At 45.6% G+C, this 25,575-nt stretch overlaps 2 protein-coding genes across 2 annotated transcripts in view; one reads left to right on the top strand and one right to left on the bottom strand.

The window, feature by feature from the left end:
• Nucleotides 1-500: 500 nt before the first annotated feature.
• Nucleotides 501-4,398, bottom strand: LOC115170707 (uncharacterized protein K02A2.6-like; the record flags this gene model as incomplete). Its single annotated transcript, XM_029726942.1, has 2 exons — nucleotides 3,660-4,398; nucleotides 501-3,599 (listed from the first exon to the last, which is right to left on the bottom strand). Coding segments are annotated over exons 1-2 (3,756 nt in total), but the record flags the coding sequence as incomplete, so codon positions are not given.
• An 8,125-nt stretch (nucleotides 4,399-12,523) lies between these two features.
• Nucleotides 12,524-25,575, top strand: part of LOC115170706 (voltage-dependent P/Q-type calcium channel subunit alpha-1A) — a 185,431-nt gene continuing 172,379 nt past the window's right edge. The window contains exon 1 of the mRNA XM_029726941.1: nucleotides 12,524-14,390. Coding sequence (XP_029582801.1) covers nucleotides 14,101-14,390 — 290 coding nt within the window. The 5' untranslated portion in view covers nucleotides 12,524-14,100. The remainder of the gene's footprint in view (nucleotides 14,391-25,575) is intronic.

Raw genomic sequence — 25,575 nt, 5'->3', positions numbered from 1 at the left:
CACTTCTCCCCCCTCAATTTAAATCCCCCCCCTGTAAGGAAAACATAAGGTTAACAAGTAAACCACATTAGTGTTTTCTTCTCTTTACTACACCACACTGTAGAACTTCTGCTGGTGTTACGGTAAATGTAACCAAAACAACAACAATAAAATGACAGTCCTTATTTCTTTTCAACTAGGTCTGCTGCTCCAAACAAACACTAACACCACGAGTCTCTCAGTCTCAACTACAGAGTTAGTTTTTCAGGAGGCTTGTGACTACGCTGTGATCTGCGCAGTACTCCTGGTGTGCTACGAGACACAGGTAAGGCATGTCCCAGTGGAGCTGGGTCTGAGGGCACAGGAGCGGGTTGGGTGTTTGTGAGAGAATGTCCATCACCCTCTGCTGGAACCACTGAATGCCCCTGTTCCTCAGATGCTGTTTCCTGTGGGATTTCAACTTGTATACTACCACCCACAGCTGTTCCGTCTGAAAACATGGTCTTGTCTTTGTCATAGCGCAGGCGGAGATGGTCCTGGTGTCTGCACATGACTCGACCATCAGTCAGTTTGACCACAAAGGAGACGGGACCACTCTGACTCAGAATGATACCTGGCAACCAGCGTTGGCTGCTTGTGAAGTTGCGGATGTAGACAGTGTCATTGGGTTTTAACTGTCTCTCCCTTGCGTGGTGGTCATGTCTCTCTTTTTGTTTCTCCTGCTTCCGTTCCACTCGTGCTCTGATGTTCGGACGCAGTAGATCCAGGTGAGCTTTTGGCCTTCTGCCCATTAACATCACCGCTGGAGCCTGTCCTGTTGTTGTTTGTGGCGTGATGCGGTACTGGAACAAGAACCGAGAGAGCTTAGTAGTGATGGTTCCCCCAGTCATCCTTTTGAGCCCCTCTTTCAGTGTCTGCACAGCCCGCTCCGCTAAGCCGTTTGAGGCCGGGTGAAACGGGGCGCTGCGGACATGGCGGATCCCGTTTCTCCGCATGAATTCTTGGAACAAATCACAGGTAAACGTTGTTGCGTTGTCGGACACCAGAGAGTCCGGCAGACCATGGGTTGAAAACACCTGCCGAAGCTTTTCGATGGTTGTGGTCGCTGTGATGTTGCTCATGATGTGCGCCTCCAGCCACTTGGAGTGTGCGTCCACCATGACAAGGAACATGTGACCCATGAAAGGGCCTGCAAAATCTATATGCAGCCTAGACCATGGGTGGTCAGGCCACTCCCACAGATGTAGTGGCGCGGGCGGCGCCATCTTCTGGTTGATCTGGCACTCAGAACATGATTTAACTTTGTCTTCTACCTCCTGATCCATGTTAGGCCACCAGATGTAAGATCTGGCTAAACTTTTCATCCGGGAGGCACCCGGGTGAGCCTCATGGACCTCATCCATGACTTGTGCACGGCCAGGGGGTGGAACAACCACTCTGGACCCCCAGAGTATGCAGCCATCCTGCACACTCAGCTCAGTTTTGCGCTTTGCGTAAGGTCCTAGTCCATCATTCTCTATGACAGGAGGCCAACCCTGCATCAGGAATCTTTTCACTTGGGACAGGATAGGATCCCGGTCTGTCCACTGTTTGATCTGATTGGCATTCACAGGTGAGTTTGACAATCTCTCCATTAGGAAAATTGTCTCGGGAGGCACCACAGTTGTGGCAGGCATCTCTGGTAGCGGGAGACGGCTGAGCGCGTCTGCATTTGCATTGTCCTTCCCCGCTCTATACACTATCGTATACTGGTAAGCCGACAGTGTCAGGGCCCAACGCTGTAACCTTGCTGAAGCCATGGGCGGAATGCATCTTGATTCACTAAAGAGGCTCATCAGTGGTTTGTGGTCAGTGCATATGGTGAAATGACGACCGTAGAGGTACTGATGGAAGCGTTTCACAGCAAAGACTATGGCCAGACCTTCCTTGTCTAACTGTGAATAACCCTTCTCAGCACTCGTCAGCGTACGTGATGCAAATCCAATGGGTCTCTCTGACCCGTCCTCCATCTGATGAGAGAGTACTGCCCCGACGCCATAGGGTGAGGCGTCACATGACAGGATGATCTCTTTGTCTTGGTCAAAATGAACCAGAAGTTGTGCTGATTGTAGTAGTGCTTTCACTTCCTTGAAAGCTTTCTCTTGTGCTGGCCCCCACTTCCATTTACAGTCTTTGTGGAGCAACTGATAAAGTGGAGCCAACACTGTTGACAGCTCAGGGAGGAACTTCCCATAGTAGTTCACCATGCCCAGGAACGACCTGAGCTCTGACCCATTCTTGGGGTTTGGAGCATCCTTGATTGCCCTGACTTTGTCCTCCACAGGACACAGACCCTGCGCTGTGATCTTGTGACCTAGGTATGTCACACTCTGTGCTTGGAATGTGCACTTGCTACGCTTCAGGCGCAGCCCTGCCTCAGAGAATCTCTTTAACACCTGGTCCAGATGGTGGAGGTGCTCCTCCTCCGTCTCCCCTGTAACCAGGATGTCATCCAGGTACACTGCTACATGAGGGATCCCCTGCAGCAGATTGTCCATTGTCCTCTGGAAAATGGCTGGGCTGGACGCCACTCCGAAAACCAAGCGGTTGTACCTGAACAAGCCTTTGTGCGTGTTGACTGTGACATACTCTTTTGAGTCCTCGTCCAGGAGGAGCTGTTGGTAGGCGTGACTCATGTCAAGCTTTGAGAACGTCTTGCCTCCTGCCAGTGTCGCGAACAAGTCCTCCACCCGTGGCAGCGGGTAAGCGTCTAGCTTAGAGGCCCTGTTGATGGTGAGTTTGTAGTCCCCACATATACGCACCGTGCCGTCACTTTTCAGAACGGGAACGATAGGAGCTGCCCAGCGGGAGAACTGAACGGGAGTAATGACGTTTGCTTCCTGCAGCCGCTCCAACTCATCTTCCACTTTCTTTTTCATGGCGTAAGGCACTGTCCTGGGCTTGAAAAAGCGAGGCTCGGCCTGAGGATCCACGAACAGCTTAACTGTAGTGCCCTGCAGTGTGCCCAGTTCCTCTTTGAAAATCTCTGGGTATTTTTGAATGACATCCTCAGTCACTCGGGTGTGTTTTATCTCACCCCAGCTCAGTTGTATTTTGTTTAGCCAGTCACGCCCTAGTAAACTAGGCCCATTCCCTTTCACCACCAGGAGCCGTGCTCTCGCTTCCTGGCTGTTGTATGCAATGTTCACTTCTAGAGCCCCAAGCAATGGTATGGTCTCCCCAGTGTACGTACGCAGTCTGATCCCTGCCGGTGTGAGGGCAGAAACCTGTCTTGAGCCCCATTTTTGTTTGTAGGTCTCCTCACTTATGACAGAGGCAGAGGCCCCCGTGTCAACCTCCATCCTCATCTGCTTTCCATCTACCTCCACTGTAGCATAAATAGGCTCTGCGCGCGGCTCCCTCACATTAAACATGTTGTAGGAACAATGCTCGTCCTCCTCCTCTGTGCTCTCTAGGTGGTGCGCTGCTGACTGAGGCTTTGGTGCTGTGAACTTGCCCAGCCCAGTCCGCCCACCCTCTGGCTTGCTCCTAGGACCCCTGCATTTTTTTGCTAAATGTCCCTTTTTGTTGCAATTGTGACAGACAGTCTCCATGAACTTACAGTTGTTACCATAATGTGTCCCTCCACATCTGAAACATTCCACTGCTTTTCCCCTTTTTCCTGCCGCCTCTTTTGTCACCTGATGCACTGCACAACTTTCACTGTTGGCCTTTTGAATATTTTTCACATTACTAGCGGCCATCTCCATCCCTTGAGATAGTTCCAATGCCCTCTTGAAAGTCAGTGTGGCTTCCCCAAGCAACCGGCGCTGTATGCTGTCCTCATTAATGCCACAGACTAATCTGTCACGGAGCATGTCCTCTAACATAGCCCCAAACTCACAATGTTCAGAGAGTTCCCGTAATTCAGCAACAAAGTTAGCAACAGACTGACCTGTTTTCCGAAAATGGCAGTTAAACTTGAACCTCTGGACAATCACTGAAGGCTTTGGATTGTGGTGAGTCTGAACGAGAGCAACTAGATCCCCAAAAGGAATTTCTCCCGGTCTCCGTGGTGTAGCCAAATTCCTCATTAGCTTGTAGGTTTTAGCCCCACACACACTCAAGAGAATAGAGCGCTGTTTAGCCTCATCTATGATTCCATTTGCCAAGAAAAAGTGTCCCAACCTTTCCACATATTCCGTCCAGTCTTCGTTCTCTTCCACAAACTCAGTGATAGTCCCAAACATTGCCATTATAACGCCAACCTGTCCTTGATCCTCGTTAGCGATTTGCACTTGCTGCTGATTGTCCCCGTCGGCGTTTCCGTCCAGTGGCACCTGCTCTCCGTCGCTCATTAAGCTAGCTAGCTAACTCGCCCTGTACAAGTTGATAAAGTTTTATCCTCGTCGCCAAAAAGGTGTAGTAACTTGACAAGGAATGCCCACACGCATTTCGATATTACTTTCCTTTACTTTCAACCCAAACCTAAAGGTGTATTGCCAGGTACAAACGGTACACATATAACAGAACTATATAGCCCACTCAGCCGGTGGTAGAATCACATTGCACAGAACTCACTCTTGGTGATGACATCATCAAAGGGGAAAGGTCAAGGTTAATGCCAATAATAACCATGTAATTATTTATATAGTGTCCACACTATAACACTTTCTTTCTTTCTTTCTTTCTTTCTCTGTCTCTCTCCCTTTGTCCACACGTCTCCTCCATCCCCATCACACCACTCCCATCTCCCTCTTCTCTTTACAGGCTTTGCTCTCATCTTGCAAAACAAGTCATTTTTTACCCCCTTTTTAGAAAAAGAGAACGTGATGTGAATCTGATGGAGGTACATTCTATCTGGCAGAGATAGCTTCCTCTTAGAGAAGTACATGCTTGGCTCTTATTGTTGCATTGCACTGTACGGTACTATATGTACTGTAAGCCAATAAAACACCATTGAATTAGATTGAAACTGTTACAGAAAATCTCGTGCTCCTCTGGTAGAAGACTGTGAGCAGTAGGAGCCTACTTATGAGCGAGTTAATAATTCCAGCTGTTTAAAAATGTATTGTGCTTACATCAGCATCGCTTCGGCCTGCCTGTGTGTACTGCAGCGCCTAGACAGGCACAACACACACACACACACACACACACACACACACACAGCCCAATACTAACACACCTGATTGAAGGGCTTGACAATTGGTTGAGGAGTTGAATCAGGTGTGCATTGGGCTGGAACAAAAGCCTGCATACCTAGTGGGTTCCCAGGACACTGCATTGGACAAAGATGACAGTTTTGGCAACATTGCTATTTCTGTCCATTGTAGCCTGGCTGTCTACTCACTGCAGTAAGTCTGTCCTTTGTAGCCTGGCTGTATAGTAACTTCTTACTGGAGTAAGTCTGTCCTTTGTAGCCTGTCCACATAGTGACTACTTACTGCAGTAGGTCTGTCAGAGCAGAGGCAGAGAGAGACGGTTCACCAAGGACGGAGAGGCAGAGGCAGAGGGAGTGAGCTCTACATGCCTCCAGCCAATGAATTATTCAGCTTTATGAATCATTGAGTCATATACAGCTCCTTCTTAGACTGCAACTCAGAACCACCCAGCCTCACCCAGCCTCACAGCCTGCAGGATGCACCCACCACTTGGTCTGAGACTTGAGCTTTTAGAAAAACATCTCCTGATAGGGTTATTAACATGGGTTATATGGGTGGATGCACAGAAGCAGATGAAGCCTACTCAGGGACCTCTCCATTGAGGGTGCTTATTGGAAACTGTCTTATTATGGGTCCAGGCAAGTAAGGCAACCACCCCTGAGAGGGTTTTGTAACTCTGCACACATGCCCATACTTAACCATTGTTGGTTGTCCATTCCATTGGTGTTAACTATGGTGTTTCTCTCATTGCTGATAAGTATCTTAGTGGCAGAGGCACCACATCAGCCTCCACACACTAAGATCCACATTGTATTTATTTGATACAATCTGGATCTTAGTTCCAATTTTTCCGGTACTTCTGCTACAGAGTAGGTGGGAGAAGGAGGAGGAAAAGGAAGAGGAGAGGGAAGACGAGGAGGCTAGGCTATGCTTGAAGGGGGAGAGACCGGCTCCCCTGCAGGGACTTCTGACTGAGAGACAACACAGCACACTCCAGGGTGGCAGAGATTATCAGCTGGCCACACCTGGGACAGCATATATCAAACAATGAAGGTGACAAGTATGCAACAGAAAGATGAGACATATGGGCACACATGTACTGCAAACACACGCACACACAGACACATGCACACATACACAGATATGCGCAAACACACACACACACACATAGATATGCGCGCACACGTGCAAACACACACAGAATCATAAAAGCACACTCATTAACCCACATATTCATATAAACACACACACACACACACACACACAAAGACACATCTAGAGTAACCCTCATGTTAGGATAATTTTTCACCCATCTTTGAATGAACACCACCCTCCCCCTTCCCTTTATTCATAGGCCAACTGCCACAGCTAAAAGGTGTTTCTTCCATGAGTTTAGTAGGCCCCTTCACCCCACGTTTGATATTCTACTGTGTACCATATTGCACTCTCCACCCATCCATATTTTCCTCTACACAGCGCTTGTTTCTGTTTCTGATTTTGGTGTATTCCTCTGGCTCTGAGTTCGACCTGCTCAAGCGCATTCGATGCGTTTAGCATCAGGCGGGTATGTCCGCGGGACAAGATATCGCACACAGACACAGCACCCACAAACCAGGCCGCCTGCGTGGGCGGGAGGCGCTGGATCCGGCACGGCGGTTCACCCAAGCTGACAGAGCGCATCTCTCAACCGGCGCGAGGAGCCAGAGAGCGGCTAGCTCACAGACTCTATTTCTATGGGCCAGCTCAAGCATGTGTGCCGCGGCCGTGCCCAATTCAACCCTACCCCCACCGCTCCTCAGAAGTCTCTCATACTTGTTGACTGAGGGAAGGATCCACCCGGGAAGGAAATGTGTGTCACATGGATGACAGTGGGTGCAATATGTATTATGTATGTTGCTATTTGAGAAGTGCACAATGTGTATGATGGGTAATGTCCAATGTATGTATTATGCTGAATGTGTAATGTGCACTGTCTATTTTGTATGGGTCAGTACTGTGTGTCTAAGACAATTTTCCTGACGGGGACATTAAAGTTCATCCTATCCTAACATCCTGTCCTAGAAATCCCTGTATTCTACTGGCCAGCTTCAGCACCATGGGCAGCTAGTTCCATTGTCCCGTTCAACTTCTGCAGGGCCAATAGCTGTCTGTGGTGCTGAAGTGGTCCACAGCATCAACCCTAATTCACAGCCCTCTCCTGGGGGACGTTTTAGTTCTAGCCCTGCACTAACACACCTGATTCAACTCACTATTTACCAAGCCCTTGAGTTGTTGAGAGCATCCTGACTGGCTGCATCACTGCCTGGTATGGCAACTGCTCGGCCTCCGACTGCAAGGCACTACAGAGGGTAGCACGAACGGCCCAGTACACCACTGGGGCCAAGCTTCCTGCCATCCAGGACCTCTACACCAGGTGGTGTCAGAGGAAGGCCCTAAAAATTGTCAAAGACTCCAGCCACCCTAATCATAGACTGTTCTCTCTGCTACTGCACGGCAAGCAGTACCGGAGCGCCAAGTCTAGGTCCAAGAGGCTTCTAAACAGCTTCTACCGCCAAGCCATAAGACCCCTGAACATCTAAACGAATGGCTACCCAGTCCATTTGAATTGCCCCCCGCTGCTATTCTCTGTTACTATCATCTATGCATAGTCACTTTAATAACGCTACCTAAATGTACATACTACCTCAACTAACCGGTGCCCCCGCACATTGACTCTGTATCGGTACCCCCCTGTATATAGTCTTGCTATTGCTATTTTACTGCTGCTCTTTAATTACTTGCTATTTTTTATCTCATATTCGTATCCATATTTTTTTTCAACTGCATTGATGGTTAGGGACTCGTAAGTAAGCATTTCGCTGTAAGGTGTACTGTACACCTGTTGTATTCGGAGCATGTGATTAATACAATTTGATTTGAATCAGGTGTGTCAGGTATTTACCAAGCCCTTGAGTTGTTGAATCTGGTGTGTCAGGTATTTACCAAGCCCTTGAGTTGTTGAATCAGGTGTGTCAGGTATTTACCAAGCCCTTGAGTTGTTGAATCAGGTGTCAGGTATTTACCAAGCCCTTGAGTTGTTGAATCAGGTGTGTCAGGTATTTACCAAGCCCTTGAGTTGTTGAATCTGGTGTGTCAGGTATTTACCAAGCCCTTGAGTTGTTGAATCAGGTGTGTCAGGTATTTACCAAACCCTTGAGTTGTTGAATCTGGTGTGTCAGGTATTTACCAAGCCCTTGAGTTGTTGAATCAGGTGTGTCAGGTATTTACCAAGCCCTTGAGTTGTTGAATCTGGTGTGTCAGGTATTTACCAAGCCCTTGAGTTGTTGAATCAGGTGTGTCAGGTATTTACCAAGCCCTTGAGTTGTTGAATCAGGTGTGTCAGGTATTTACCAAGCCCTTGAGTTGTTGAATCAGGTGTCAGGTATTTACCAAGCCCTTGAGTTGTTGAATCTGGCGTGTCAGTGCAGGGCTAGAACAAACGTGTGGACAGTCTGGTGGTCCTGCAGTAGAGGACTGGAAATAAGGGACTAAAACAGTTATCAAACCATGGACAGTTCTATTGGCCTGGAAGTTGTTCAATTGAGCAAGGAACTGTCTGTCCACGGACAGTTCTATGTGTCTTCTAGCACAGGTGTGCGTCCAAATAACCATACTAGTGTACTAAATAGTTTGCGAAAAAAGAGATTTATAGTATGTGAAATTTCGAATGCATGATCTAATGCTCAAATGTATGATGTAATGCTCGATTGCGCTGACTCCCATCATTCGTTCATTTTGGTACAGTGCGTCAATTTATCTGATTATCAGCTGTTGTCAAACACTTGAGTCGGAACAACAAGTGAACTCTAGTAGATTAAACGCTGAAATGACTATGCAGTTTAAGTATGTAGTAGCCTACACTAGTATGGGTATTCGGACCCGGCCTGTGTTTCTTAATCCTGTGGTGCGTTCAGTTAGCTTGAACTTTTACTACGTTACGGAACGGTTTTTACTGAACGACATGTTTCGCCAAAACGTTCTTGTACGTTCTTGAACAGACTTTGAGGTATGTTTGCTCCCGTTTGGTGGGTGTGCGAGGTGTGGCTTGAAGCAATGAGGGACGTATTTAAAGGCCTGTAGCCATACTCATAGCGTTCCCCAACCCACAACCCAACATTTTTCAACTGGTCGTTCAGTACAGCGCTGTTTCCGTTCGATTGAACGAACGTAAAAACGTACTGAACACAGCCCTGGTCCTGGGGACCCAAAGGGGTGCACACTTTATTTTGATACCCTAGCACTACACAGCTGATTCGACAAAACAGAACTGTCTGTGATGCTGAAAATTGTTTGTTGCTGGAACTGTTGCTGTGGGTCGTTTTAAGCACCATGGACAGTTCTATTGGCCTTGCAGAATCTTGAATGGTTAAGGGAACTATCCATGGTTCTGACATGGTCCAACACAATACATAGGGTGAATTTTGAATGGGTAAAAGATTGGTAGTGTTGGTATTTGTAAGGGTTAGGGTTAAGGTAAGGGTTAAGTTTTCTCCCATGGCCTTTCTACCATGGTTACACTGTAAAAAGTAACTGCCTAACTCATTAAATTAATTGATTAGTGGCTACTCAAACATCTCCAACCGTCAGTAGAACTCATACACGTGGTACTAACTCATGTCAATAAGATTTCATATCACTTAAAGTTTTATGAGTACTGTTAACAAATATTATGTTATTTAGTAAATATAACTTTATGTATTTGTATTCTGCTAAGGTTATGATTAGTTCATATGTTAAAGTCAATCTAACATGTATTAAATAAGATGTACTTACATGACTCTATTATGTTTTACATCTTTACTTCAAATAACTAAGTAGTAGTCAGACACATTGATATTAGAGTCAAAACACTTGATTTATCTGTGTTGTGATGATATAGAATTATTACGTTTTTGCAAGTTACCAATATGTAATGGTGCCACATGGCTTGTTTGAAGAAAGAAAAGTATATTTCTACAATAGTATTAAGCAGTTTTAGATGTAATTGATCATGATGAACGGATATCAAATCTGCTAAATACAGTTAGATAATGAGACAAGCCATTCCCACCATCAAGAAGGTAATGTGCACCACCACCACTAATGCAGCACACTGTAATGCGTACAGCTCTACCTCCAGTTACTGCAAGAGGGATGAGCACTGTGCTCAACAAGTCTTCCCTGTGGCTCAGTTGGTAGAGCATGGGGTTACAGCTCTACCTCCAGTTACTGCTAGAGGGATGAGCACTGGTTACAGCTCTACCTCCAGTTACTGCTAGAGGGATGAGCACTGGTTACAGCTCTACCTCCAGTTACTGCTAGAGGGATGAGCACTGTGCTCAACAATGACTGGTTACAGCTCTACCTCCAGTTACTGCTAGAGGGAGGAGCACTGTGCTCAACAATGACTGGTTACATCTCTACCTCCAGTTACTGCTAGAGGGATGAGCACTGTGCTCAACAATGACTGGTTACAGCTCTACCTCCAGTTACTGCTAGAGGGATGAGCACTGTGCTCAACAATGACTGGTTACATCTCTACCTCCAGTTACTGCTAGAGGGATGAACACTGTGCTCAACAATGACTGGTTACAGCTCTACCTCCAGTTACTGCTAGAGGAATGAGCACTGTGCTCAACAATGACTGGTAAGGTGGATTATAATGACAAATCATCAAATACATAAAACAATGTTAAACATTAAGACATGACCACTGAAAAGGACTAATCAGAACACTTGAAAACAATTACTAATGAATGTTGATAATTTAAGTAGAAGGGACCCTAAATTGTTATGTTCACTACAACAAATATTCATATTCAAGTAACTTCAATCGTTATAGTTCAGAATACAATACGCAAATAAGTTAATAGAACACAAAACAGTTAAGTATTAACAACTTTAAAAGATAACCATATGGGTGGTGATGTCACTTTATTACTATAAGTATTGAACACTGCAATACTTTGAGTTGGGTTACTCGAATGGTTCTAGCAACGGGTTTCCACCAAAAGAATGACAGTGTACAGTGTATAGAGACAACCTTGTTAGACCTCGATCCTGACAGTGGGTCACTCTCACCGCTGAAGGCACATCTGAAGAAAACATTGATCCACGCTTCATGTGATACCCGATAAGCGATAACAGTTAAGGTCGCGCCAATATCGGTCGTCTTCTTTCTCCCACAAGAACGTTGTCTCACCATCAAGTTTATATATTGACCAGATGATGACTCCAGATATGGACTAATTCGCAGGTCGCCCTTAAGTCCATGTCCTCTTGATCATTTACCATTCAAAGCGGCGGCTATTTCGGGCGGCAATCAATTAAAACCTATAATAGATCACACTGGACCGAGGTTTGGAGGGCTGCTACGCCACTTCCGTTCTGTTCTCAAAAAGACCAGCACCAACCCAACACGAAGAGCAGTAGAAACCACAAATCCATATTCATATCATTCATATAGTCACAGGGTCTTTTTAGGCATATATAGACTCCATTTCATTTGCACATCATGTAGCCTGAGTTGTGCATTTGATTTCAGAATGCCATGCAATGGCAATGGACGAGGGACATTAGGGACGGCCGTACCTTGAGCATTAGTGACATGCATGCCGGACTGAAGGGAGAGGGCGAGAGGGAAGAGCACTAGCATCGGCTCGGATCCAGAGAGAGAGAGGAACGGGGGTGGAAGAGCGAGAGAGACGGTAGAGGAAGAGCGAGAGACGGGGGCGGGAGAACTCTGTCCATTAATTTCCAAATGTCTGCAGCTAAGAATAGCCTGTAGATGTTTCTCTCTACACGTTCCCTAACGCGCGCGCGCGCGCGCTCTCTCCTTCCTCTCTCTCTCGCGCGCACACACACACACACACAGGATGCCACACAACTCCCCCGAGACGCGCGCATGTGCACGCACACTCGCTCGCTATCTCATGCCAGCTGTATCCCCTCGCGCGAGCTACACGCCAGGAGAGATGTACCCCCCCACCAACCTCTTCCTCCCTCACTAAAACACACATAGCTCACACACAAGACTGACCTTGACACAGTTACCAGGTCGTTCATAAAATAGCAATAAAAACAAACATAATCATCCATCCATCTCTACCCCCCACACTCTCACAATCACCAAGCAACCATGTCCCCCCGCGGATCTCTTTCACCACAGAGGTATTTTACGCATTATTTTCACATTGATGTGTGCTAGAATGTGTGTATGACAGGGACAGACATCGTGAATCCAGGGCTGGGCATATGGCTATAGCTCCTAAAGAAATCAGGGCTCACCTCACCGTGCACGGGTCTGGAACTTGAACGAAGGGGAGCGAGTCTGTGAGTGGGGGCTGTGTGCGTCATGTGCTGCAGCGCCTGGCGGCAACACACACATTGGCTACACACAGGTTTCGGGACAGAGATTTTCTCAGGCATTCAGCGCTGAATTGATCGGCTCTAGTCGCTTAGTAGCCTATAGTCCAAAATACTGGCTGATATGGACGGAGACAAATTCGTGTTCTGATCTCTCTCTCTCTCTCTCTCTCTCTCTCTCTCTCTCTCTCTCTCTCTCTCTCTTTCTTTTTTTTTTTTTTTTTACATTTCTAGTCATTTCTACTATTTCTAAAGAGAAAGGGTGGCTATTTCCTCCCTCTCCATCCATCCATTCTTCCATCTTTCCCTCCCCTAAGGTCCGCTGGACGGATAGCCGAGGAGGCCGTGGAGCGCACTTGTTCACGAAGGAGAGAAAGAGGACGGGCAGGACACTGTTTTTTCCAGCGGGCAGAGGCACTCTGCGGGGCGGGGTTGGTGTTCGACTTTCACGGCTTCTGCATTGCGCTCGACCCGCTTGTGGAGATCACGATGACTGGTGGCGAGACACCGGAGCGGTGGCGGATGCTCCCCACTCCGCTATGGTGATGTTGCCTGCGTCCAAATGTCCTCTCCTCGGATGAGACCACGTATGAATGGACGGCTGTGCAGGTGATGGAGAGAATATGATCATTGTGTCGAGGGGGACATCATTTAATTGTTAAGATAAATACGATTCAGCGCTAATCTTAGCCTACATTACATGACAAACCACGACGGATTTCAATTAAAGATGATTTTTGAATGCAAATAAGAAAAATCATCAAATATCAAATTTATCCTTTTCGTGTATAAGGATGGCAGTTCATCTTTGCGCGCGTGTAAAGCGAGTGTGAGGTGGCGGGAGACAAATTAGCCAGTGTACCAAACATTGCGGATGTTACAAAATAAATTAATAATTTTAGATTTTAGCTCTTTTTTCCAACATTTTTTGGTGTCTGAAACGTACCATGGCAACCACGACCAACATGCCCGGTTGAGGGGAAAAACTTGGTGGATTTATTTTCTTATTTTTTTATTTATTTTGATAATCTGATAATATTGTACTGTGGTCATGATGACAATACAACATTTTATCTTCAAACGAAGCACAAGAGGCTTCTGACGAGCCTATCGCACCGTGGAAATGGTTCGGGAGAAGACGATGGAGCAGCCATGGAGAACATGAAACATTTATACTAACTCATCTTGGAATGTCCTCAATCCGATATCCCCAATACTCCCAAAGAGCCTTGCTCTTCTTTTTTGGACATTTAAAAACGAACTGAAGAAGAATTGTGAAGCCTGCAGCACTGATAGTCGTGCAACAAGCCAAGCTATCCAGCCCACCCCACGTTGCATTTGTTTTACTCCCGCACTTGACATTAGCACTAACGCACGGACAGAGACCAAAGCCTACATGGCGTCTTCATCTTGTAAAGGCCGCACCATATAGGCTACCGCCCCGCAACTCTCCGCCTATGCAGGTGGAAGAAGCAGAATAAAACAGTTGTGTGTATGAGCAGTCCGCAGGCAGATGGGATGTAATGTTGTGTGGTCGTGCTGAGCATTCGCCTCCTTCTCAGCTACAGCTGCTTTGTAAAGATTTGGTGTCCAGAGAATGGCGCGGTTCGAAAACGAGATGCCGTCCAGGTATGGCGGCGGCCATGGACCAGGGCATGGGCATGGACCTGGAGGCCCTGGCCGCGGCGGCAGCCGGCAGGGCGGCCCGCCTGGAGGCCCCGGGGGCCAGCGGGTCTACAAGCAGTCCATGGCGCAGAGAGCCCGGACCATGGCCCTGTACAACCCCATCCCGGTTCGTCAGAACTGCTTCACCGTCAACCGCTCGCTGTTCATCTTCAGCGAGGACAACTTTGTGAGAAAATACGCCAAAAAGATTACAGAATGGCCATATCCTTTACATGTTTCTCCTCACTGTGTAACATAACATCAATGCTAAAGCCCGAATATCAGGTAGGCCCACTGTACTTGCAATGTTATTATCATAATGGGAAGATGATCTAATGATGGGACCTATCTATGTGACTCTACCATTAGCCAATTAGGTAGGGCATCATTAGGCTAGTGTGAGCATGTAATGATGACAACATAGCCGACTAGACAACAACACTCAAAGGCCTTCCTGGCAGCTGTAGTGTGGTGATTCAACAGAAGCCTGTAGGTATGATAGGTTTAGGATCCATTGAATGTTTGTATTTGAGCATCATTGATATGATTTTTGTCATTATGAATTATAACGTTGTTATTAAGGGCATTCATCAATTACAGTCACCAATGGACACTTTTTTGGAGAGAGAGAGAAAGAGAGAGAGAGAGAGAGAGAGCGAGAGATGTTTGTAGTGCAGAGCTGCTTGTTGCTGATGTCAGCATGTTCAGTCTCAGCTCAGGAAAAACAGTGGAGGGGAAGGCAAGGAGGGAGGGAGAGAGTTTACTGCCACCATTTATTTTCCCCTAACCCTACCCACCCCTCTTCTAATTGGAGTAAACTAATGGACAACAACACTTAGGCTTCTTCTTCCAGTTTATACATACCATATACATTTTTACAGACACAATGCGCCTTACAACAGTTATCTTTTGTTTGTTTTTAACCCCATCCTTCAGTCTTAGTGTTAGCATAGCACCATTTTGGGAGAAACGGGGAGTGATTTGGGCAATGTCTGTTCTCCTGTTGGAAGCTGTGAGGCTGTCAGGACGAGAGAGGAAAGTAGAATAATGATTGCATTGATCTGTAGTGATGGGTCAGAAATGATTCACTCTAATTGGCCTGCTGCTCTGGCAAATGGATGAGATTGTTTTAAGGCTTTTGAATCTGTTCAATTGTTTGAATGGAGATTGAACACAGATGTGTGTGAAATATTTCAATACATGTACTGTATGAGAGTGTGCGTGAGCTTGCCTCTGCCATTTTGAAAAAGGGATTTGGAATATTAATTGAATGTGTTGGATTGTGGACATTGTCTCTTCCACACCCGCACACCCCTACCTGGTTCAGATGGTTTGTTCCTCTCTGGTTTTGTTTGAACATGCTGGATGTTGATCTAAGTGTGTTCAGGCTAACAGTTTAGCAGTGTCTCATCTTCTTCCTCTATCACCCTTTCTCTCTTCTTCTCCACATCTCCCTCTCTTCCTACATCTCTCTCTCCTGCTTTTCTCTCTCCCCTCCATTCCTCTATCATCGCCTTCTCTCTCTCTATCCCTCTCTCTCTATCGCTCTCTCCCTCTCTCTCTGCCTCCTCTCCCTTATCCTATATCTACATTCTCCTATATTTCCTATCTTCCGCTCTCTATCTCTCCCTCTATCTCCCTCCTCCTCTATCTCCCTCCTCCTCTATCTCTCTCCTCCTCTATCTCCCTCCTCCTCTATCTCCCTCCTCCTCTATCTCTATCTCCCTCCTCCTCTATCTCCCTCCTCTATCTCCCTCCTCCTCTATCTCCCTCCTCCTCTATCTCTATCTCCCTCCTCCTCTATCTCCCTCCTCTATCTCCCTCCTCCTCTATCTCCCTCCTCCTCTATCTCCCTCCTCCTCTATCTCTCTCCTCCTCTATCTCCCTCCTCCTCTATCTCCCTCCTCCTCTATCTCTCTCCTCCTCTATCACCCTCCTCCTCTATCTCCCTCCTCCTCTATCTCCCTCCTCCTCTATCTCTCTCCTCCTCTATCTCCCTCCTCCTCTATCTCCCTCCTCCTCTATCTCTCTCCTCTATCTCCCTCCTCCTCTATCTCTCTCCTCCTCTATCTCTCTCCTCCTCTATCTCTCTCCTCATCTATCACCCTATCCCTTTAAATCTCACTCCTTCTCCTCCTGTTTCCTTAGTTACTCCCTTACCTCTCATGCCCCCTCCACCCTCACACACACACACACGCACGCACACACGCACGCACGCACGCACGCACACACACATACACACACACACACACACACACACACACAAACTCTCAAAGTTCTTGAACTTTTCTAGATTGACTGACCTTCATGTCTTCATTTCTCTTTGCTTATTTTAGCTGTTCTTGCCATACTAGGGACTTGGTCTTTTACCAAATAGGGCTATCTTCTGTATACCACCCTTACCTTGTCACAACACAACTGATTGGCTCAAACGCATTAAGAAGGAAAGAAATTCCACAAATTTACTTTTAACAAGGCACACCTGTTAATTGAAATGCATTCCAGGTAACTACCTAATGAAGCTGGTTGAGAGAATGCCAAGCGCGTGCAAAGCTGTCATCAAAGCAAAGGGTGGCTACATTGAAGAATCTCAAATATAAAATATATTTTGATTTGTTTAACACTTTTTTGGTTACTACATTCCATATGTGTAATTTCATAGTTTTGATGTATTCACTATTATTCTACACTGTAGAAAATAGTAAAAATAAATAAAAACCCTGTAATGAGTAGGTGTGTCCAAACGTTTGACTGGTACTGTATGTGTGACGTGTATGTGACTATAGCTACCTGATTCCCCAGGTGTAAAATAATCTGTGGATTTATACTTGGAGGAGAGAGATGATTCATTACTTGATTCTATACATTTATGATTCAGTATCATTCAGCAGATGACTCAAAAGCAGATTATATAGATGAATGATTAAATATGATTCAGTTGAATGTTTCAGTAGATGATTCACTACATGATTTTATAGATTTACTGTACTCTTAGAAAGAAGGTTCCAAACGGTTCTTCGGCTCTCCCCATAGGGGAACCCTTTTTTGTTCCATAAAGAAGAACCCTTTTTGGTTTCAGGTAGAGCTCTTTTTGGGTTCCATGTAGAGCCCTCTGTGTAAAGGGTTCTACCTGGAACCAAAAAGGGTTATTCAAAGGGTTCTCCTATGGGGACATATGTGGTCACTACCAATAAGACAACACTAAGGTCCTAATGGCACCTTGTTTACTGTACCCATTTGACTCATGTTTTCCATAAGATAAGGGTCAAAGTAACTATGTGAAACAAACCGAAAGCCGGCAGAATGGTCGTTCACACATATTCTCATGCAGCAGTGAAAGAGGGTGACTTTTTTTGTCTCACCCTGGAAATTCAGTAAACAGTTTTGAATGAATAGCACATTCTGTCTCTCTCATAACTATCTCTCCTATTACCTCAGATGCTCTGCTTTGTCCCAGATCAACTGTCATGACCCCTTGACCTCTAACCTATAACCCCTCCCCTAGCCCTAACCTGTGTAATATACTACCTCATACACTAACTCGTCAAGGGATGAGGCACTGAGGGAGGTCAGGAGGTCAGTTCACCCTTTGTGTGTGTGTGTGTATGTGTGTGTGCTTCTTGCCATACTTGGTTGTATTTATTTATGTATCTATGTACTAAAGCCCAGGATAATCCATTGTATTTATGGATTTTGACTGTTACTCTGAACATCACATCACATAACACTGGGATGGAAATCCTACCATCACAAATGAGAGAAGGAGAAAGCCCAGAAAGAGCAAGGGCAAATGGATACAGAAAAAGGAGGAGATTTAGAGAGATAGAAAGACAGAGAGAACGAGAGACAGCCCAGTATTGTTAAAGCCCCGTGTTTTCTTTGCTGTGTGGAATCAGGGATCTACATTCAATCTGCAGAATCTAAATTATTTATTGGCCTTTCTCTCCCTCGCTGCTATCTGCTGCTGCTAACTACACGACCTGTTCCACACGCAGATACCGTGGGCTCTACTGTGTATTAGGGCTGGGATTTACCAGGGATCTCACGATACGATATTTGAACGTTTTGATAGGATTATGTGTTTCGATTCTCACGATTCTATATGTACTGCGAGTCAATGTTCTGAACATATTGCTCAGCGAGAGCATGAGAAAATGAGTTTTGATCAGACATGGAAATGGAAGTGCTTAAAAAATGTTGGCTCACTATTTAAAAAGAAGACGGCGAACAAGCTATAGGATGAAAAATACTGGCGTTTCGGTCAGTTACAGCCGACTAGCGCTAGGTAACGCAACGCACGCACGCACGCACACACACACACACACACTTTCAAGAAACCAATATCCAATAACACACTCTAGTACATGGTAACGCACACAGATACACAGTAGTGATGGGGTAAGAAATCAGTACTGTTGGACAATATTATATTGATACTTTGACTCTCCAAGTATCGAGTTGTAAAATGAATAAATAAATAAATATACAGTACCAGTCAAAAGTTTGGACACACCTACTCATTCCAGGGTTTTTATTTATTTGTACTATTTTCTACATTGGAGAGTAATAGGTAAGATGTCAAAACCATGAAATAACACATATGGAATCATGGAGTAACCAAAAAAGAGTTAAACAAATGTAAATATATTTAAAATGTGAGATTCTTCAAAGTACCCACCCTTTGCCTTGATGACAGCTTTGCATACTCTTGGCATTCTCTCAACCAGCTTCATGAGGTAGTTACCTGGAATGCATTTCAATTAACAGGTGTGCCTTGTTAAAAGTACATTTGTGGAATTTATTTCCTTCTTAATGCGTTTGAGCCAATTAGTTGTGTTGTGACAAGGTAAGGGTGGTATACAGAAGATAGCTCTATTTGGTAAAAGACCAAGTCCATATTATGGCAAGAAAAGCTCAAATAAGCAAAGAGAAATGACAGTCCATCATTATTTTAAGACATAAAGGTCAGTCAATGCGGAACATTTCAAGCAGTTTGAAAGTTTCTTAAAGTGCAGTCACAAAATCCATCAATTTATTTAGAATTCAAGGCACACTTAACGATTATGGCTACCACAGCATTCTGCAGCAATACACCTTCCCATCTGGTTTGGGCTTAGTGAGACTTTCATTTATTTTTCAGCAGGACAATGACCCAACACACCTCCAGGCTGTGTAAGGGCTATTTGACCAAGAAGGAGAGTGATGGAGTGCTGCATCTACCATAAGCCTCCAAAGTTGTTTTAGGGAATTTGGCAGTAGGTCCAACCGGCCTCACAACCACAGACCACGTGTATGGTGTCGTGTGGGCGAGCGGTTTGCTGATGTCAACGTTGTGAACAGAGTGCTCCATGGTGGTGGTGGGGTTATGGTATGGGAAGGCATAAGCTTGTCAATGGCAATTAGAATACACAGAGATACCGTGACGAGGTCCTGAGGCCCATTGTCGTGTCATTCATCAGCCGCCATCACCTCATGTTTCAGAATGATAATGCACGGCCCCATGTCGCAAGAATCTGTACACAATTCCTGGAAGCTGAAAATGGCCCAGTTCTTCTATGGCCTGCATACTCATTAGACTTGTCACCCATTGAGCATGTTTGGGATGCAGCGTGTTCCAGTTCCTGTCAGTATCTAGCAATTTCAGACAGCCATTGAAGAGAAGTAGGACAACATTCCACAAGCCATAATCAACAGCCTGGTCAACTCTATGCAAAGGAGATGTGTCGCGCTGCATGAGGCAAATAGTGGTCACAGCAGATAGTGACTGGTTTTCTGATCTACGCCCCTACCTTTTTTAAGGTATCTGTGACCAACAGATGCATATCTGTACTCCCAGTCATGTGAAATCCATAGATTAGGGCGTCATTTATTTATTTCAATTAACTGATTTCCTTGTAAGAGCTGATACTCAGTAAAATCATTGAAATTGTTGCATGTTGCGTTTATATTTTTATTCAGTGTATATATACATAATCATTTTTTTTACAAATCGATACTTGGAGTCAATGTATCAATATAATATAGTCCAAAATAATATTGTGATATGTAGCTGTACCGATTTCTTCCCCCATCACTACTGTGTATCTGTGTGTGTTACCATGCACTAGAGTGTGTTATTTGACATTGGTTTCAGGAAAGTGTGTTTGTGTGTGTTTACGGGTGTAAATTATGAGGTATCAGTGCGGAATGGGTATCACGCACGCACGCACGCACGCACACACACACACACACACACAGCGGCCTGTTGTCTCTACTAACTTAGTCACGTCTCCTGGTCTGGATCACTCACTTCCTGCCAGACAAAAAATAACAGGGTGCATGAAAGACTTTCACTGGTGAGACCTCCCTCCCTCCCTCCCTCCCTCCCTCCCTGTTATCTGACACAGGGATCTGCTGTTCTGACACTGTGTGGGGTCATCATGTATCAGATGTTGGCTGTGTGTGTCTACTGGAGTTGGGGTTATCCTACCAGATTGGCAGACCAACCTGGAGAGAGGGGTGTTTCTGTTCTCTTTATAGGCCGGGTTTGAGGAGGAGGGGAGGACAGGTACCATGAGAAATGGAGGAGGAGAGGAAATGAGAGGAGTGTTGTCCTCCTCTGTTCATACTCACTGCAGTATCAGGAAGAAGGAGGAGAGACTGAGAGGGGAAGAGAGGGAGGGGAGGAGAGAGACAAAGAGGAAGAGGAAAGAGGTAGATTGAGACGGTAGAGACTGAAAGAGACAGAGAAAGAGAGAGAGTGGGAGGGAGAGGGAGAGAGAGAGCAAAAAAAGAGAGTGGGAGAGAGAGCAAAAAAGAGAGAGAGATAGAAAGAGCGAGAGAGAGGGGGGGAGCTAAACTGCCTCTCTGTGTCTAAATCATTTAAAATGGAGCGGGAGAAAGATGAGGAAGAGCTGTATGAGCTAAGACCTAGATACCACTGCAGATCACACACACGCACACACACATCCACGCACGCACTCACACACACACATTTTTGGGATTTTACCACAAAATGTAATGCTACTATTTTCCTCTCTCGCTCCCTCTCTCTGCATGCTGACTGATAGGATGTGAAGTTTTATATTATCCTCTCTTGTTCCTTTACCTTTACTTCCTTTCTCTTACTCACATCCAATCCATCACTCTCTCTATACCTCTCCCTCGTCTTCCCTCCAATCATCACTCTCTCTATACCTCTCCCTCTCCTTCCCTCCAATCATCACTCTCTCTATACCTCTTCCTCGTCTTCCCTCCAATCATCACTCTCTCTATACCTCTCCCTCGTCTTCCTTCCAATCATCACTCTCTCTATACCTCTCCCTCTTCTTCCTTCCAATCATCACTCTCTCTATACCTCCTCCTCTTCTTCCCTCCAATCATCACTCTCTCTATACCTCCTCCTCTTCTTCCAATCATCACTCTCTCTATACCTCTTCCTCGTCTTCCCTCCAATCATCACTCTCTCTATACCTCCTCTTCTTCTTCCCTCCAATCATCACTCTCTCTATACCTCTTCCTCTTCTTCCTTCCAATCATCACTCTCTCTATACCTCCTCCTCTTCTTCCAATCATCACTCTCTCTATACCCCCTCCTCTTCTTCCAATCATCACTCTCTCTATACCTCTCCCTCTTCTTCCCTCCAATCATCACTCTCTCTATACCTCTCCCTCTCCTTCCCTCCAATCATCACTCTCTCTATACCTCCTCCTCCTCTTCTTCCAATCATCACTCTCTCTATACCTCTCCCTCTTCTTCCCTCCAATCATCACTCTCTCTATACCTCTTCTTCCTTCCAATCATCACTCTCTCTATATACCCTCCCTCTTCTTCCTTCCAATCATCACTCTCTCTATACCTCCTTCTCTTCTTCCCTCCAATCATCACTCTCTCTATACCTCCTCCTCTTCTTCCTTCCAATCATCACTCTCTCTATACCTCTCCCTCTTCTTCCTTCCAATCATCACTCTCTCTATACCTCCTTCTCTTCTTCCCTCCAATCATCACTCTCTCTATACCTCCTCCTCTTCTTCCTTCCAATCATCACTCTCTCTATACCTCTCCCTCTTCTTCCTTCCAATCATCACTCTCTCTATACCTCCTTCTCTTCTTCCTTCCAATCATCACTCTCTCTATACCTCCTTCTCTTCTTCCCTCCAATCATCACTCTCTCTATACCTCTCCCTCTTCTTCCTTCCAATCATCACTCTCTCTATACCTCCTTCTCTTCTTCCCTCCAATCATCACTCTCTCTATACCTCCTCCTCTTCTTCCCTCCAATCATCACTCTCTCTATACCTCCTCCTCCTCTTCTTCCTTCCAATCATCACTCTCTCTATACCTCCTCCTCTTCTTCCCTCCAATCATCACTCTCTCTATACCTCCTCCTCTTCTTCCCTCCAATCATCACTCTCTCTATACCTCCCTCTCTTCTTCCCTCCAATCATCACTCTCTCTATACCTCCTCCTCTTCTTCCCTCCAATCATCACTCTCTCTATACCTCCTTCTCTTCTTCCCTCCAATCATCACTCTCTCTATACCTCTCCCTCTTCTTCCCTCCAATCATCACTCTCTCTATACCTCCCCCTCTTCTTCCTTCCAATCATCACTCTCTCTATACCTCCTCCTCTTCTTCTTCCTTCCAATCATCACTCTCTCTATACCTCCTCTTCTTCTTCCTTCCAATCATCACTCTCTCTATACCTCCTCCTCTTCTTCCCTCCAATCATCACTCTCTCTATACCTCTCCCTCTTCTTCCCTCCAATCATCACTCTCTCTATACCTCTCCCTCTTCTTCCCTCCAATCATCACTCTCTCTATACCTCCTCCTCCTCTTCTTCCAATCATCACTCTCTCTATACCTCTCCCTCTTCTTCCCTCCAATCATCACTCTCTCTATACCTCCTCCTCTTCTTCTTCCCTCCAATCATCACTCTCTCTATACCTCTCCCTCTTCTTCCCTCCAATCATCACTCTCTCTATACCTCTCCCTCTTCTTCCTTCCAATCATCACTCTCTCTATACCTCCTTCTCTTCTTCCTTCCAATCATCACTCTCTCTATACCTCTCCCTCTTCTTCCCTCCAATCATCACTCTCTCTATACCTCCTTCTCTTCTTCCCTCCAATCATCACTCTCTCTATACCTCTCCCTCTTCTTCCCTCCAATCATCACTCTCTCTATACCTCCTTCTCTTCTTCCCTCCAATCATCACTCTCTCTATACCTCTCCCTCTTCTTCCCTCCAATCATCACTCTCTCTATACCTCCTCCTCCTCTTCTTCCAATCATCACTCTCTCTATACCTCTCCCTCTTCTTCCCTCCAATCATCACTCTCTCTATACCTCCTTCTCTTCTTCCCTCCAATCATCACTCTCTCTATACCTCCTCCTCTTCTTCCTTCCAATCATCACTCTCTCTATACCTCTCCCTCTTCTTCCCTCCAATCATCACTCTCTCTATACCTCTCCCTCTTCTTCCTTCCAATCATCACTCTCTCTATACCTCCTCCTCTTCTTCCTTCCAATCATCACTCTCTCTATACCTATTTCTCTTCTTCCAATCATCACTCTCTCTATTCCTCCTTCTCTTCTTCCAATCATCACTCTCTCTATTCCTCCTTCTCTTCTTCCCTCCAATCATCACTCTCTCTATACCTCCTTCTCTTCTTCCTTCCAATCATCACTCTCTCTATACCTCCTCCTCTTCTTCCCTCCAATCATCACTCTCTCTATACCTCCTCTTCTTCTTCCCTCCAATCATCACTCTCTCTATACCTCCTTCTCTTCTTCCTTCCAATCATCACTCTCTCTATACCTCCTTCTCTTCTTCCTTCCAATCATCACTCTCTCTATACCTCCTCCTCTTCTTCCAATCATCACTCTCTCTATACCTCCTTCTCTTCTTCCCTCCAATCATCACTCTCTCTATACCTCCTTCTCTTCTTCCCTCCAATCATCACTCTCTCTATACCTCTCCCTCTTCTTCCCTCCAATCATCACTCTCTATTCCTCCCCCTCTTCTTCCCTCCAATCATCACTCTCTCTATACCTATTTCTCTTCTTCCAATCATCACTCTCTCTATACCTCCTTCTCTTCTTCCTTCCAATCATCACTCTCTCTATACCTCCTCCTCTTCTTCCAATCATCACTCTCTCTATACCTCCTTCTCTTCTTCCTTCCAATCATCACTCTCTCAATACCTCCTCCTCTTCTTCCAATCATCACTCTCTCTATACCTCCTTCTCTTCTTCCTTCCAATCATCACTCTCTCTATACCTCTCCCTCTTCTTCCTTCCAATCATCACTCTCTCTATACCTCCTCTTCTTCTTCCTTCCAATCATCACTCTCTCTATACCTCCTTCTCTTCTTCCCTCCAATCATCACTCTCTCTATACCTCCTCCTCTTCTTCCTTCCAATCATCACTCTCTCTATACCTCCTTCTCTTCTTCCAATCATCACTCTCTCTATACCTCCTCCTCTTCTTCCCTCCAATCATCACTCTCTCTATACCTCCTTCTCTTCTTCCCTCCAATCATCACTCTCTCTATACCTCCTTCTCTTCTTCCCTCCAATCATCACTCTCTCTATACCTCCTTCTCTTCTTCCTTCCAATCATCACTCTCTCTATACCTCCTCCTCTTCTTCCTCCAATCATCACTCTCTCTATACCTCCTCCTCTTCTTCCCTCCAATCATCACTCTCTCTATACCTCCTTCTCTTCTTCCAATCATCACTCTCTCTATACCTCCTCCTCTCTTCCTCCAATCATCACTCTCTCTATACCTCCTCTCTTCTTCCTTCCAATCATCACTCTCTCTATACCTCTCCCTCTTCTTCCTTCCAATCATCACTCTCTCTATACCTCCTTCTCTTCTTCCCTCCAATCATCACTCTCTCTATACCTCCTCCTCTTCTTCCTATCAATCATCACTCTCTCTATACCTCCTTCTCTTCTTCCAATCATCACTCTCTCTATACCTCCTCCTCTTCTTCCCTCCAATCATCACTCTCTATACCTCCTCCTCTTCTTCCCTCCAATCATCACTCTCTCTATACCTCCTCCTCTTCTTCCCTCCAATCATCACTCTCTCTATACCCTCCTCCTCTTCTTCCCTCCAATCATCACTCTCTCTATACCTCCTTCTCTTCTTCCTTCCAATCATCACTCTCTCTATACCTCTCCCTCTTCTTCCTTCCAATCATCACTCTCTCTATACCTCCTTCTCTTCTTCCCTCCAATCATCACTCTCTCTATACCTCCTCCTCTTCTTCCTTCCAATCATCACTCTCTCTATACCTCCTTCTCTTCTTCCAATCATCACTCTCTCTATACCTCCTCCTCTTCTTCCCTCCAATCATCACTCTCTCTATACCTCCTCCTCTTCTTCCCTCCAATCATCACTCTCTATATACCCCTCCTCT

This window comes from Salmo trutta, chromosome 32 (genome assembly GCF_901001165.1).
Source record: "Salmo trutta chromosome 32, fSalTru1.1, whole genome shotgun sequence".
NCBI classification, from domain to species: Eukaryota; Metazoa; Chordata; class Actinopteri; order Salmoniformes; family Salmonidae; genus Salmo; species Salmo trutta.
This window is presented reverse-complemented; position numbering and strand designations above follow the sequence as displayed.